General features: G+C 41.7%; 1 protein-coding gene across 1 annotated transcript in view; it reads right to left on the reverse strand.

Annotated features, from left to right (window-relative positions):
• Positions 1–17319, reverse strand: part of USP43 (ubiquitin specific peptidase 43) — a 44859-nt gene that overhangs the window by 1229 nt on the left and 26311 nt on the right. The window contains exons 3-14 of the mRNA XM_069750633.1: positions 12994–13091; positions 12575–12667; positions 11653–11788; positions 8714–8861; positions 8461–8617; positions 6042–6153; positions 5850–5953; positions 5355–5432; positions 1403–1529; positions 908–1256; positions 637–795; positions 17–172 (exon numbers count right to left, since the gene is read on the reverse strand). Of these exons, the coding sequence (XP_069606734.1) occupies positions 17–172; positions 637–795; positions 908–1256; positions 1403–1529; positions 5355–5432; positions 5850–5953; positions 6042–6153; positions 8461–8617; positions 8714–8861; positions 11653–11788; positions 12575–12667; positions 12994–13091 (1717 nt within the window). The remainder of the gene's footprint in view (positions 1–16; positions 173–636; positions 796–907; positions 1257–1402; positions 1530–5354; positions 5433–5849; positions 5954–6041; positions 6154–8460; positions 8618–8713; positions 8862–11652; positions 11789–12574; positions 12668–12993; positions 13092–17319) is intronic.

Genomic DNA, 17319 nt, shown 5'->3' on the forward strand with positions numbered 1-17319 from the left:
AAGGCAATGTACATACCTTTCTCCATGTTCTTCTCTGTCTCTAGAAAGATGGGAGAGTCTGGTATTTTTGGCACTGGTGTGCAGTTTGTGGTTGCCCAAGATACTAGGCTTTCTCTCTTGCTTCCATTTAGTCTTAGGACCCAGTGATCAGACATGGTCGAGCTTGTGGATCCTGAAGTTAGAGCCAAAAATTAGTACATCTCATTTTAGGATAAGACTCTTAACCAGTGGTCCCCAACTCCAGGCCTCGAGGGCCGCCAACAGTGCAGGTTTTCAGGATTTCCTTAGTATTGCACAGGGGTTGGAATCATCACCTGTGCAGATGATCACATTACCACCGATGCAATACTAAAGAAATCCTGAAAACCTGCACTGTTGGCGGCCCTCGAGGCCTGGAGTTGGGGACCCTTGCTCTTAACTAACTTACCAAATAGTGAAGTTCTCCAACATCACCAATGTGGAAATATGATTGAGGTTCTACATATCATGACAGCCATAATCCATACTATCTAACCTCATGTAGTTGACAGCACAAAAAAAGACCAACCAGCCAAAAACAACAGCCTTCTTCCTCCGAGCAAAGCCATGAAAAAGTCCTACTGATCATCATGGAGAACATAACACAATTGACCATACCTTTAACCGAGCTGCTAGCAGACCAAACTGGAATGGCATTCCTCTTTTGATAGAAGAGGAGATACGCGCCCTGGGTGCAAACATCATCCTCAAGAACATGTTCTACATTATTGTCATCATAGCTGTACCATCGGGCATCCAAAGAGTTCCTGCAATAGGCTAAAGGCACAAAGGATATTTGGATATAGTCAGAGTAGTCTTATCTTTACCCTAGGTGCCAGTGTACACCTCAAAGTCATTTTCAAATCATCAAGATGGCTTTGTGACCCACCTGTGTAGTGACCTCCTTGTAAGCTTCCATGGTGGTTACACACTGCATACAAATCGTACAACACATCCAGGTGCCCATTCTCTAGTTGGCATGGAGGCTGCTTCCATGATGACCACTGTCCTAAGGGACGTTTGTTTCCCTGGCCCCTCTTAACCACGTGTGGTGCCATGTCCATTCCTGCCAAGGGGAACCTGACTAGAGTAGACAACTTGTTCCTGCGGCCACCAACCTGCCGGAATCTCTTAAGGTGAATGATGAGGATATCGGGCAGAGTCCATAGGCTCAGTTTCACTGTACCCTGCTGCAGAATCTTACAGTGGGGGCACCTCCAGGCATCATCTGGAGCCAACTGCAGAGGAAAGAGTTAATCATGTGACACCAGTTACAGAAATTGTATTATATTTTACGTATGTTCATATTTGTTTCAACCAATCGCAATCGGATTCTAGCACATGGCTGCTCTGCATTATTAGACACCTATGGGCTACCCCTTACCTGTTCTTCCTTCGTATACAGCTGAAAGCACTCGTCCAAGGTGCAGACCTGCTGCTGGTGGTCCAGTTGTTGGCTCCGTACAGATTCATCATCCTGAACCACTTCTTCCTGGATACGCCCAAACAATCTTCAAGAGAGTCATAAAATGGAATAAGCCAAATTATGCCAACACTATAGGCCATGTATAGGGCGTATGTATGGCATGTACAGTATGTGTGTATGAATGTAGTACATGTGTATATTTATGATGTGCATTGTATGTATGGATGTACAGTTTGCATATGAATCTAAATGTATGAATGTGCAGTTTGTGTATCTATGTATATGAGTCTGTACGACTACAGTGTGTCCATATATGTATGACTATACAGCGTGTATTAATGTACATTAGTGAGTTTATATTTGTGCATAGATGTAGTGTAGGAGCATACATGTACAAATGTACAGTGTGTATGTATGAAAGTACACTATGTATTTATGAATGGGAAGAGTCTATATATACACATGTGCATATATATCAAGGTTCACAAATTGTGTAAATGTATAGGTGTGTTATGTTTATAGTGTATAAACGTATAGCGCGTGCATATGAAAATATATGTATTAAACTGTGTGTAGAAGTGTGTAAGTATCAATATACAGTGTGAATATACATGTGCATACAGTCATGGCCAAAAGTATTGACACCCCTGCAATTCTGCCAGATAATACTCATTTTCTTCCTGAAAATGATTGCAAACACAAATTGTTTGGTATTATTATCTTCATTTAATTTGTCTTAAATGAAAAAACACAAAAAGAATTGTCCTAAAGCCAAATTGGATATAATTCCATACCAAACATAAAAAGGGTGTGGACAAAAGTATTGGCACTGTTCGAAAAATCATGTGATGCTCCTCTAATTTGTGTAATTAACAGCACCTGTAACTTACCTGTGGCACCTAACACGTGTTGGCAATAACTAAATCACACTTGCAGCCAGTTGACATGGATTAAAGTTGATTCAACCTCTGTCCTGTGTCCTTGTGTGTACCACATTGAGCATGGAGAAAAGAAAGAAGACCAAAGAACTGTCTGAGGACTTGAGAAACCAAATTGTGAGGAAGCATGAGCAATCTCAAGGCTACAAGTCCATCTCCAAAGACCTGAATGTTCCTGTGCCTACCGTGCGCAGTGTCATCAAGAAGTTTAAAGCCCATGGCACTGTGGCTAACCTCCCTAGATGTGGATGGAAAAGAAAAATTGACAAGAGATTTCAACGCAAGATTGTGCAGATGTTGGATAAAGAACCTAGACTAACATCCAAACAAGTTCAAGCTGCCCTGCAGTCCGAGGGTACAACAGTGTCAACCCGTACTATCCGTCGGCGTCTGAATGAAAAGGGACTGTATGGTAGGAGACCCAGGAAGACCCCACTTCTTACCCCAAGACATAAAAAAGCCAAGCTGGGGTTTGCCAAAACTTACCTGAAAAAGCCTAAAACGTTTTGGAAGAATGTTCTCTGGTCAGATGAGACAAAAGTAGAGCTTTTTGGGCAAAGGCATCAACATAGAGTTTACAGGAGAAAAAAAAGAGGCATTCAAAGAAAAGAACAAGGTCCCTACAGTCAAATATGGCGGAGGCTCCCTGATGTTTTGGGGTTGCTTTGCTGCCTCTGGCACTGGACTGCTTGACCGTGTGCATGGCATTATGAAGTCTGAAGACTACCAACAAATTTTGCAGCATAATGTAGGGCCCAGTGTGAGAAAGCTGGGTCTCCCTCAGAGGTCATTGGTCTTCCAGCAGGACAATGACCCAAAACACACTTCAAAAAGCACTAGAAAATGGTTTGAGAGAAAGCACTGGAGACTTCTAAGGTGGCCAGCAATGAGTCCAGACCTGAATCCCATAGAACACCTGTGGAGAGATCTAAAAATGGCAGTTTGGAGAAGGCACCCTTCAAATATCAGGGACCTGGAGCAGTTTGCCAAAGAAGAATTGTCTAAAAGTCCAGCAGAGCATTGTAATAAACTCATTGATGGTTACCGGAAGCGGTTGGTCGCAGTTATTTTGGCTAAAGGTTGTGCAACAAAGTATTAGGCTGAGGGTGCCAATACTTTTGTCTGGCCCATTTTTGAAGTTTTGTGTGAAATGATCAATGTTTTGCTTCATTCTCTTTTGTGTTTTTTTTTCATTTAAAGACAAATTAAATTAAGATAATAATACCAAATAATGTGTTTGCAATCATTTTCAGGAAGAAAATGAGTATTATCTGACAGAATTGCAGGGGTGTCAATACTTTTGACCATGACTGTATATGTTTACACATTGTGTGTATGAAAGTACAGTGGGTGTGTATACATTATGAGTTTATGTATAAGTATGCACATTGTGTTTATAAATGTAAAAGTATGGACGTACAGTGTGTGTAAATGTGTATGCTTTTATGAAAGTTCAGCGTGTGTGTATAGTAATGTACAGTGGGTGTGTATGTATGTGCATATATGTATGAATATAGAGTGTGAATATATGTGTTTATGAATGTTTAAAGTGTGTAAATTAACATTCAGTGGGTATTACATATGTGTGTGAATATGTATGTGTGTATGTATGAATGTACGGTGTGTGTGTGTTTATGTATACGCACGTGTAGGTACTTTAATGATGGAGCTATATCATTTTTGCACAGTTTATTTGGTTGTAAAATGCAAACTTACACTAAATATAATTAAATAATAAAAAAAATATGTAAAACAATGTAAGTGGATTGCAGGTGTGTATATGAATACATGTATGTATGAGTCCATGTTCGTATGCAAGCATGAGTCCATGTTCGTATGCAAGCATGAGTCCATGTTCGTATGCAAGCATGAGTCCATGTTCGTATGCAAGCATGAGTCCATGTTCGTATGCAAGCATGAGTCCATGTTCGTATGCAAGCATGAGTCCATGTTCGTATGCAAGCATGAGTCCATGTTCGTATGCAAGCATGAGTCCATGTTCGTATGCAAGCATGAGTCCATGTTCGTATGCAAGCATGAGTCCATGTTCGTATGCAAGCATGAGTCCATGTTCGTATGCAAGCATGAGTCCATGTTCGTATGCAAGCATGAGTCCATGTTCGTATGCAAGCATGAGTCCATGTTCGTATGCAAGCATGAGTCCATGTTCGTATGCAAGCATGAGTCCATGTTCGTATGCAAGCATGAGTCCATGTTCGTATGCAAGCATGAGTCCATGTTCGTATGCAAGCATGAGTCCATGTTCGTATGCATGCATGAGTCCATGTTCGTATGCATGCATGAGTCCATGTTTGTATGCATGAGTCCATGTTTGTATGCATGAGTCCATGTTTGTATGCATGAGTCCATGTTTGTATGCATGAGTCCATGTTTGTATGCATGAGTCCATGTTTGTATGCATGAGTCCATGTTTGTATGCATGAGTCCATGTTTGTATGCATGAGTCCATGTTTGTATGCATGAGTCCATGTTTGTATGCATGAGTCCATGTTTGTATGCATGAGTCCATGCATGAGTCCATGTTTGTATGCACGTATGAGTCCATGTTTATTTGAACATATGTATGAGTCCATGTATGTATGTATGTATGTATGTATGTATGTATGTATGTATGAGTCCATGTTTGTATGTATGTGTCCATGTTTGTATGCATGTTTGAGTCCATGTTTATTTGAATGTATGTAGGAGTCCATGTTTGTATGTATGTTTATATGTATGAGTCCATGTTTGTATGTATGTATGAGTCCAGGTTTGTATGTATGTATGTATGTATGTATGATTTCATGTTTGTTTGTACATATGTACGATTTCATGTTTGTGTTCATGAACAAGCCAAGGAGTTGAAAACCCATATGGCACCAAGGTAGCTTGTCCCACTCCTGTCTGTGTAAGTTTGCCTATCTACAAGTGTACATATGTGTGTATGTATCTGTATTATTTATTTTACATACCTATCTTTGCTTCTGGGTTCCCACTCTATCGCTAGCTTCACATGGGGTGGTCCTCCAGCCCCGCAGAGTTGCAGAGCCCTTTCATAATAACAAGAAGAGGTGATGGGCACACCAGCGATGGCCATGTTCACACAGTCAGCAATGCTACATACAGGCGCATGCTCACCAATACCTATTACTAATTTTCCCCTCCTGACCCGGTATACAGCTGTAATCATGGAGGCTCTTGGCTGCACAACCTTCTCAATAGTTCACATTGCAAAATTTGTGCAATAGCCAAACCAGCCAGTAGGTGGCAGTCACAGAGCAGACAGGTCACAGATAACCCCTTCAGCCCCAGAACTATCCAATATCTCCTATAATATTATCTTATAAGATTAGATGGCCACGATTGGCCCCAGGTCATTTGGGGGAACTCTACGTCTTCTCAGTGCCTCATTTTTGGCATGTGGGGTTCAATCATGTTTTAGGCCTTATAACAGGAGAGCAACTAACCTGCTCACAGATGGGTGTTGTAGGGGTCGGGCGTCCTTAGATGACAAATAACAGCTGCTCACTGGCGCCCCCACCACTCGGATATTAAAAATCACTCCTCCGCTCTATAGAGAGAGAAAAGAGATAATATCTCTATAAAAGGTGACAGCCAGAAGCCAGAGATCCAGTGTTCAGCCGCAGGCAGGTACGTACTGGAGGGTTTGCCTCGCTTCTCATCAAATATCGGATCTTTCCCACGATGTTTTGCTGCAGTTGATCCCAAGATACAGCCCTGTCCTCCTGTAATATCAGCGGCGGTCCAAACCTGGCCAAAGCAAGACAAAAATCAGCTCCTCCTTATGCAAGAGCCTCAGTGAGCAATGCAAGCAAGATGATGGGATGTAACTCAGGATCAGTACAGGATAAGTAATGTAATGTATGTACACAGTGACTGCACCAGCAGAATAGTGAGTGCAGCTCTGGAGTATAATACAGGATGTAACTCAGGATCAGTACAGGATAAGTAATGTAATGTATGTACACAGTGACTGCACCAGCAGAATAGTGAGTGCAGCTCTGGAGTATAATACAGGATGCAACTCAGGATCAGTACAGGATAAGTAATGTAATGTATGTACACAGTGACTGCACCAGTAGAATAGTGAGTGCAGCTCTGGAGTATAATACAGGATGCAACTCAGGATCAGTACAGGATAAGTAATGTAATGTATGTACACAGTGACTGCACCAGCAGAATAGTGAGTGCAGCTCTGGAGTATAATACAGGATGTAACTCAGGATCAGTACAGGATAAGTAATGTAATGTATGTACACAGTGACTGCACCAGCAGAATAGTGAGTGCAGCTCTGGAGTATAATACAGGATGTAACTCAGGATCAGTACAGGATAAGTAATGTAATGTATGTACACAGTGACTGCACCAGCAGAATAGTGAGTGCAGCTCTGGAGTATAATACAGGATGCAACTCAGGATCAGTACAGGATAAGTAATGTAATGTATGTACACAGTGACTGCACCAGTAGAATAGTGAGTGCAGCTCTGGAGTATAATACAGGATGCAACTCAGGATCAGTACAGGATAAGTAATGTAATGTATGTACACAGTGACTGCACCAGCAGAATAGTGAGTGCAGCTCTGGAGTATAATACAGGATGTAACTCAGGATCAGTACAGGATAAGTAATGTAATGTATGTACACAGTGACTGCACCAGCAGAATAGTGAGTGCAGCTCTGGAGTATAATACAGGATGTAACTCAGGATCAGTACAGGATAAGTAATGTAATGTATGTACACAGTGACTGCACCAGCAGAATAGTGAGTGCAGCTCTGGAGTATAATACAGGATGCAACTCAGGATCAGTACAGGATAAGTAATGTAATGTATGTACACAGTGACTGCACCAGTAGAATAGTGAGTGCAGCTCTGGAGTATAATACAGGATGCAACTCAGGATCAGTACAGGATAAGTAATGTAATGTATGTACACAGTGACTGCACCAGCAGAATAGTGAGTGCAGCTCTGGAGTATAATACAGGATGTAACTCAGGATCAGTACAGGATAAGTAATGTAATGTATGTACACAGTGACTGCACCAGCAGAATAGTGAGTGCAGCTCTGGAGTATAATACAGGATGTAACTCAGGATCAGAACAGGATAAGTAATGTAATGTATGTACATAGTGACTGCACCAGCAGAATAGTGAGTGCAGCTCTGGTGTATAATACAGGATGTAACTCAGAATCAGTACAAGTAATGTAATGTAATGTATGTACACAGTGACTGCACCAGCAGAATAGTGAGTGCAGCTCTGGGGTATAATACAGGATGTAACTCAGGATCAGTACAGGATAAGTAATGTAATGTATGTACACAGTGACTGCACCAGCAGAATAGTGAGTGCAGCTCTGGAGTATAATACAGGATGGAACTCAGGATCAGTACAGGATAAGTAATGTAATGTATGTACACAGTAACTGCACCAGCAGAATAGTGAGTGCAGCTCTGGTGTATAATACAGGATGTAACTCAGGATCAGTACAAGTAATGTAATGTAATGTATGTACACAGTGACTGCACCAGCAGAATAGTGAGTGCAGCTCTGGGGTATAATACAGGATGTAACTCAGGATCAGTCCAGGATCAGTAATGTAATATATGTACACAGTGACTGCACCAGCAGAATAGTGAGTGCAGCTCTGGAGTATAATACAGGATGTAACTCAGGATCAGTCCAGGATCAGTAATGTAATATATGTACACAGTGACTGCACCAGCAGAATAGTGAGTGCAGCTCTGGAGTATAATACAGGATGTAACTCAGGATCAGTCCAGGATCAGTAATGTAATATATGTACACAGTGACTGCACCAGCAGAATAGTGAGTGCAGCTCTGGAGTATAATACAGGATGTAACTCAGGATCAGTACAGGATAAGTAATGTATGTACACAGTGACTGCACCAGCAGAATAGTGAGTGCAGCTCTGTAGTATAATACAGGATGTAACTCAGGATCAGTACAGGATAACTAATGTATTGTATGTACACAATGACTACACTCAACCTCCCCAAAATTGTCTGTCCCTTTAAATGATGCAAATGTACCTCACCGCCTGATGATTACCACTTTCCAAATTGCACAGAAGTAACAGAAGTTTAGAACTTGAAGACAAGACCTCGGAGGAGACAGAACCACTTCCTGGTAACTTTGCTGCATCTTGATCGAAGCAGCGGGGGGAAGAAGGGAGACTGTGTGGGTAACCTGCAAGAAGAAAGAATGAGTTACTCCAGTTGTTGGTGTATTCCTTGTGATGTGAGAGCCTCTTGCAGTGGTGTTGCCTTTTAATCCTAAACTCACCTGAACTCCTACTTGAAGCTGACAGTTTATTTAAGGGTGGAGGGGCCTGGATGGCGTACAGCGGGTCTCCTTCAGCAATGGTGTTCAGGTCTTCATCATCAGAGAAGGATCGCTGGAAGCCGCTGGACTGGAGCTCCACTAGGATCACCTGCAGACCAGCGGATAGAAAGAATAAATACTTTTTAATTTGAACCCCTTTTGTCTTTAAGGAACACCCATTTTTTCTATTTTTCACCTCGATATTTCAGTGCTAACAACTATTTTTCTTTTAAGTTTTGATTCAACGCAGTGATGTTTGTAGACAGCAAGGATATAATTCCAACCTGCATCATTTTGAGACAAGTATAAATTCACTCTTCATTTTTATATAGTTTTAAATTTGTGCAAAACCAACTGAAAAAAAAAATCCACTTCTGTATGATATTCATCACTGAAGTAAGATAATTTTAAATATTTGTATTACAAGTTGTGGTGATTACCTTTTTACCCTGGGGGGGTTGGTCTTTAACTTTGATTTATTTTTTTTATGATTTTTTTTATTTTATGTATTTTTTTGTGTGCTGATCTTTAATTATACATTATTAAAATAATATTTTTTAAATTAATGAATTTTTCTTTGGTCTTTAAGAAGGACCTTTCACTTGCTCAAAAACATTAATTGTAAAAATCCCTGAGCTCCCCCGATCCTGCCTTTTTTTCCTTTTTCGCTGAGTGGCTCCATTGCAGAGATATTAACATTTATTCCTTTTGGATCGCAGTATGTGAAATCTCTGCTTGTAGTTCTTCAGAGTCTTCGCTGGGGGCATGTCAACCCTCCCAGATGCTGCCTATCATAGCTCAGCAGCTGTACCAGTCTCACTATCAAGCTGTGATTGGCACTGGAAGGGGTTTAAGTATACCCACCCCAGAGAAGACTTTGAACAAATGCACTGTTGCAAAAAGAGATTTCACATACTGCGCTTTAAAAGCACTAAATGTGAAAATCCCTGAAATGGAGCGACGTAGCACAAAATGGAAAAAAGCTGCAGAATCTCGGGAACTCTGGGATTTTTACAAGGTATTTAAAGGGAACCTGTCACCCCGAAAATCGCGGGTGAGGTAAGCCCACCGGCATCAGGGGCTTATCTACAGCATTCTGTAATGCTGTAGATAAGTGTTATGATACGGTGGTCTAGGAGCAACATGGAACGAGCTCTGAAGGAAGTGGTAACTGTACTGACCGCAGTCCCTAAGCTCAACACAACACTAGAAGTAGCCATGGAATGCTCCTAACTCTCCCTAGGCATCTCGTCACAGCCTAAGAGCTAACTACCCCTAAAGAAAGAAGCAGGAAAGCTATCTTGCCTCAGAGAAAATCCCCAAAGGATAGATTAGCCCCCCACAAATAATGACTGAGAGTGGAGAGGGAAAAGACATACACAGAATGAAACCAGGATGAGCACAGGAGGCCAGTCTAGCTAAATAGATAGGACAGGATGGAATACTGTGCTGTCATTATAAAACACTACAAAAATCCACGCAGAGTTTACAAAAAATCTCCACACCTGACTAAAGGTGTGGAGGGCAAATCTGCCTCCCAGAGCTTCCAGCAAGACAGAATAAATTCACACTGATAAGCTGGACAAAAATAGAAAGCACAGAATGGATAAGTCCACAATCTATGGACAGAAAAGAGCAAGCAAAAACTTAGCTTTGCTGAACTGGTCAGGATAACAGGGAACTCTAAAGAGATGTGAATCCAACCAGGAACCATTTACAAGTGGCACTGGCTGAAGAAAGAGCCAGGCCTAAATAGCCAAGCAGAAGAGACGATAAGTGGAGGCAGCTGATGACAGCTCACTCCAAGGAGCAGCCATACCACTAGAAACCACAAGAGGGAGCCCAAGAGCAGAACTCACAAAAGTGCCACTTACAACCACCGAAGGGAGCCCAAGAGCGGAATTCACAACAGATAAGCCCCCGATGTTACCTGAAAGAGGAGAAAAAGATCCTCTTCGGATCTTCAGCCACGGCTCCAGCGCAGGCGTACTTTGTCTGCCCTGTTGAGGGCAGAGGAAAGTACTGCAGCGCGCAGGCGCTGGAAAGGTCAGAGAGGCCGGGCGCCTGCGCATTGCAGTACTTTGCTCTGCCCTCAACAGGGCAAATCAGTACGACTGCGCCGGAGCCGTGGCTGAAGATCAGAAGAGGACGTCGCCGCAGCGGACCAGAGACACCCATCCGACCGGATCAGCAGGGGACCGCCCCTGGATGAGTATAATCTAACGTCTTTTTCTCCTCTTTCAGGTAACATCGGGGGCTTATCTACAGCATTACAGAATGCTGTAGATATGCCCCTGATGCCGGTGGGCTTACCTCACCCGTGATTTTCGGGGTGACAGGTTCCCTTTAACTACATTTTATTAAGCAAATGACAGGTCCTCTTTAATTTTTCATTTCTATCTACTTTTTTTTAATCCAATATATTTTATTTTTGGGGGCGAGTTGGTCTTTCACTTTTGTTTTTTACTATTTTAATTTAATACACTTGAATAGAAATTTCTACAGGAACCTCATAGGGCATGCGAGCAGTATGCCCTAACTGGCCTTGACCTTAGACTGACTCCCCCACCATCACCAGATACATTGTCAAGATCAAGTCAAATGTCTTGTTCACATTATTAAAACACATAAATGTCACTGTGGGGGTCATCTTTTGGGACCCCCACCGATCCCAATAATGGGAATCTAAAATGCGCACCACCTCTCCATTCTATTCTATGGGACTAACGGAGATGGATTATATGACTGCACGCCGCTATCTCCAGAAGACGCATAGATGATGTGTGCATGGGTGGCTATTGCTCCATTCCACCTGGGCATTTCGGAGCCCCGTTCAGTGGGTCCCAGCAATCAAGCAGTCATCCATAGAATACCAGACTTATGCAACCACAAAAAAATACCTGATCGGAAGGAACTTTGCCCAGATCGGCCACCATCTGACGCAGAGATGCAATGGTGCCAAACAACGGCACCGCGAGGCCTACACGCAGGAACCGCTGCTGCTTCGATTGGAAAACTAAAATAACATTCAGAGCTCTAGAAACAACAAAAAACAAAAAGTTAGGGGTGGGAGGAACATACTTTTAATCATCCATCTTTCCCAGAATTCTGAATGAATAACTATTCATTACTTTAGAAAAACTGGGTTTTATGAGTTGAGTCGTTTCAACCAATTTTTCTTAATCGCTATGTAATTTTTAAAAAAAAAGAAGCAAAAATATAGCCCAAAAAAACAAACAAAAAAAAACCAATACATTCCACCATTTAATGAGTAAAGTATAAAAAAAGTAAATAATAATAATGACATTTAATTACTGTAATTACTAAGCGCCAATTCCCAGTAATCCATGTAATAACACATCTCCGCCAGCTCATAGTTAGAGGCAGCTTAACCCCTTCCTCTCCTTTACTGCTTCTTATCAAGACGCAGACAAGAGAGTGTGGGAGTCAGTGATATTTATGGGAAGCGGCAAACTGTAATTATCCGATGCGTTCCCTCACTGCGTCCTGTATAATTTCATATTACTGAACTAATTACAGACCGCCCACCCACTCGCCGTAGATCCACCAAGCGAAGCCTCAATGCTTTGTTCCATTTGTTACTTCATACTTCTACATAATGCATTTTGGATTGCATGAGGCTCTAATACATCAAGTTTTGCAGCAGGTTGTAAAGAGACATGGCTGTTTTCAGTGTGTGGGTGGTTCTGACATCTAGTGGACAATATGGTAACTGCAATATTTTATTATAATTTCATTTTTCCACATGAAAAAGAATAAAATCAGTTTTGTATTTTTATTTTTTGGGGGTAATTTACTTACCTTGTCTGTCGTAAAGGAATGGGCAAGGAAACGCAGAGGAAGGGGTCGAAAGTGTCACTCTGTTTGTGGCAGTGCGGACAGGTGAGGGAAGATCTGAAAGGATAAAACATTTATACCTGACCTGGGAGCAGAATAGAAGTCACGTAGACAATAATAGGAAGAAGCTAATTCTAAATATAGACAATATGGAAACTGGCGAGGAGTATAGTGATAATTACAGTGGTGTCAGCTCCTTAACCACTGGGAGGGAAGGCCATTATCCCGCTTTTGGGCAGCAAAAAATATGTGGTCACCAAATTACATCATAATCTATATAATTATTTTCAAAACTGAATAAAGAGGTTTGCAAAACAATAAAAAATACATTTTTGTTAGCAATGACTGCTTTTCCTATTTATTGCTTACACACTCCACCATACCTGTATTGTGCTTGAAAATGCTCTTGTACAAAACTCTGACCTATATCAATTGGTGAGGTGGGTGCGGAGCCAACCGAGCCATGATCAGAACCTGGAGGCTGTAGAAGAAAAGCATATAGTCAGCACAATACTATACAAAATAATTATATAACTAGATTCTATAATTGCACAGCAAAGGACAATATAGTAGTTTAATGTTGTACCTCTGTGGTAAAGAATATAACTCCTATAATACTCATATTATAATATCTATAATAATGTTCTTATGTACAAGAATATAACTACTATAATACTGCCCCTATGTACAGGAATATAACTACTATAATACTGCCCCATGTACAAGAATATAACTACTATAATACTGCTCCTATGTACAAGAATACAACTACTATAATACTGCTCCTATGTACAAGAATATAACTATTATAATACTGCTCCTATGTACAAGAATATAACTACTATAATACTGCTCCCTATGTACAAGAATATAACTACTATAATACTGCCCCTATGTACAAGAATATAACTACTATAATACTGTCCCTATGTACAAGAATATAACTACTATAATACTGCTCCTATGTACAAGAATATAACTACTATAATACTGCTCCTATGTATAAGAATATAACTACTATAATACTGTCCCTATGTACAAGAATATAACTACTATAATACTGCTCCTATGTATAAGAATATAACTACTACAATACTGCCCCTATGTACAAGAATATAACTACTATAATACTGCCCCTATGTACAAGAATATAACTACTATAATACTGCCCCTATATACAAGAATATAACTACTATAATACTGCTCCTACACACAAGAATATAACTACTATAATACTGCTCCTATATACAAGAATATAACTACTATAATACTGCTCCTATGTACAAGAATATAACTACTATAATACTGCTCCTATGTACAAGAATATAACTACTATAATACTGCTCCTACACACAAGAATATAACTACTATAATACTGCCCCTATGTACAAGAATATAACTACTATAATACTGCTCCTATGTACAAGAATATAACTACTATAATACTGCTCCTATGTACAAGAATATACCTACTATAATACTGCTCCTATGTATAAGAATATAACTACTATAATACTGCCCCTATGTACAAGAATATAACTACTATAATACTGCCCCTATGTACAAGAATATAACTACTATAATACTGCCCCTATGTACAAGAATATAACTACTATAATACTGCTACTATGTACAAGAATATAACTATTATGATACGGCGATTATGTACTGGAATATAACTACAATAACTGTATAAAAACATTATTATTATAATAGCAATATAATAAGCATTAGTTATGCGACATGACAACTATCATAGATATAAATAGACTTTCCTCTTTAAATGTAAATAAATGTATAGATTGTGTGCAGTCGGCTGTGGCATGGATAAGCTGCCTGCAAGGGATTATGTGCGATAAATCCAACAAGGATTTTTCTTGTGTGTTTTTTATAATTGGGTAACTATGATAAGCAGACGGATGACACCCACTACAACACGCGGCCCCCTCCCCGCAGATAGAGGAGCTGCTACTGTAACTGGAAAAGGAGATGGCAGGCGATCAAAGCTAATTGGCATCAGGCGGCATAAGGGTACTTTTATCTTTTGGCATAATAATAGTTAACAGCATGAGGGGGTGGATAAAAAAATTTCAAGGAACTGATGGATGCGATTTTATGTAAAGGGAGGGGGTCGTAAGAGGATTGTTAAGGAAGCATGGTAGATCCGTTAATGAGAGTTCTGCCAAGTACAGAGTCTGTTCAGACTGCAAAATACAAGCTCCTCACCCATCTGTCTAATTCTGGGTAACACTCCGCCGCTACAACATGAGCATGCTACACTAAACCTCATGATCCCAGGAGCCAGCCACATAATGGGGGGTTATTGAGAACCTGAAACCCAGGGGGCTTAGCCAAAAATGGTGCATAGGTAGCCGTAGCCACCTACATGCCAACAGTGTCAAATTTGCCACGACGTTCTCATTTTTGGGGGATAGCATGCCAGAAAATGGTCCGACTTGGGTCGAAATGGACAGGGTACTTCGCACAAAAGCAGGCAGTATCCCTGGGATTGGGGTCTTCTGGAAAGGACATCCTAGTGCGAACTACACTTCAGGGGCCCCACAACAAAGTCAAAAAGGGCTCCTGCACTCTTTACAGCCCCCAACCCATGAGGAGAAAGATCTGACCCTTAGGTTATTCCAGGAAAGGATCCTACTCCCATGAGAAGGACTTGTAAATTGCATCTTTAGTGGGTGGAGAAGTAGGAACCTCATTTGGATCATGGCACTTTAGGGGGCACAACAGCCCCTCGATCACATAAAGTATGACAAGTTCATTGGCTCTTTACATCCAGAACTTTCTATTGCGTGCAGCGTGTAGGAGAGATCACATTTTGCCGGCACATACACCTTACATTATTTATAAGCTATGCAATAAAACTGTCTTGCTCCGGGCCATAGCTGTGCAGTGAGGCCTGGAATTAGAGTGTCAGCTCCACAGACCACAGCCACTAGCAGCGTCTGCTGTAAACATGTGATCCATACATCCCAAACATGCCCAAACCGCCGGGAGAATGCCAATTTTGGCGATCTGTCCTAAGAGGCCGGGAGGTGTCTCTAGGACACAGATACAGTTAAAACTATTGGTGGAGCATGGAGCCGTCAGCTCACTGCTCTACCAATCCATCTGGGTTGACTGTGGGACCTGAAAAGACCCTCAGGTCATGTGACATTCTCAGATTTAAGCAGCTCATGCTTGCGTGAGGGGCACTGTAGGGAATTCACACTTTGGGGGCATTATACTGTGTGTAGGCACCACTGAATGACATTCATATTGCCTGCAGTTATTCTGTGTTTGGTGAGCACTGTGGGGGCATCATAATGTGTGGAGGACACAAATCATTATACTGTGTGTGGGAACTGTGGTGGCATCGTGGTGTGCATTGTGGGGTTAAACAGTGTGTGGCAGACACTGTAAGGGGTATCTTATTGTGTAGTGGGCACTGTGGGGATATATCATAGCATGCACTGGGAACTGTGGGGGTATAATGTGTGTTGGGCACCGTGGAGGTATCCTACTGTGTGCTGGGAACTGTGGGGTATCAGTGTGTGGTAGGCACTGTGGGGATATTGTTTGGTGGGCGCTGTGGTAGAATCATACTGTGTGAGGTGGGCACTGTGGGGATATCATAGCGTGTGGTGGGCACTGTGGGGATATCATAGCGTGTGGTGGGCACTGTGGGGATATCATAGCGTGTGCGGCACTGTAGGTATCATACTGTGTGGTGGGAACTGTGGGAGTATCTGTGTGGTGGGAACTGTGGGGATATATTGCTTGGTGGGCGTTGCGAGAGTATCATACTGTGTGAGGTGGGCACTGTGGGGATATTGTGTGGTGGGCACTGTGGAATTATTCTGTTTGTGTTGGGCACCGTGGAGATATTATACTGTGTGGCGGGCACTGTAGAATTATCATTTTGTTTTATGTTGGGCACTGTGGTGGTATACTGTGTGGTGGGCACTGTTGGGAGAATCACATTGTGTGGCGGACACTATGGGAGTACGGCAGTGTACTGTGTGGTAGAACTAGTGGGCTTCACTAGGAGCAATGGTTCTCTGGGGGCACATATAAAGGACTTGGTGAGGTTAGAGACACGGCTGAGTGTGGAATAATACTAGAACAATACGCGTGCCACCATACATGTCCCTCTTTCATAGCTTTCGAAGCTGAGAGGTAGGATGTGATCAACAAGCGAACACGTCAGCCAGGGGCCGGACAGACGCTTCTCTCCCTGCCCAGAAGTCTGGAAGGATAGGTTATTTACCAAGTAAACATATAGCCAGGAAAGAGTCGGAGGACACATGAGTGCGGCGGCCAAAGATGACAGACGGAAAAAAACTGAGTCTTTGTTATAATATAGTATAGAGTAGGGAGAGAGAAAAATAAGGAAAAAAAAATCCAAAAGTAGCATAAAAGGGACACAAATATTCTGCAGTTTTTCTTTTTTGTATATGTTATTTTATAATTACACATTATAGTCCCACACAAAGGCACCGATCCAAGGGAGAACATACCATAAAGATTGCCAATGTGGGGCCACTGGAGAGACGGGGTCCAGTCCTGATTGTGATTAATTCTATTGGGTGGGCAAGACCTATGTAGGACCCCCAACTGCACAGTTAAAAACAAGGGGGTGTGGTATTGGCTCAAGTGTCATGGGAAGGGGTAACAGGCACCGCGCTCCAAGTCCCGCATTGCAAAATTGGGCA

The sequence above is a fragment of the Ranitomeya imitator genome, chromosome 2, assembly GCF_032444005.1.
Source record: "Ranitomeya imitator isolate aRanImi1 chromosome 2, aRanImi1.pri, whole genome shotgun sequence".
Taxonomy (NCBI): Eukaryota; Metazoa; Chordata; class Amphibia; order Anura; family Dendrobatidae; genus Ranitomeya; species Ranitomeya imitator.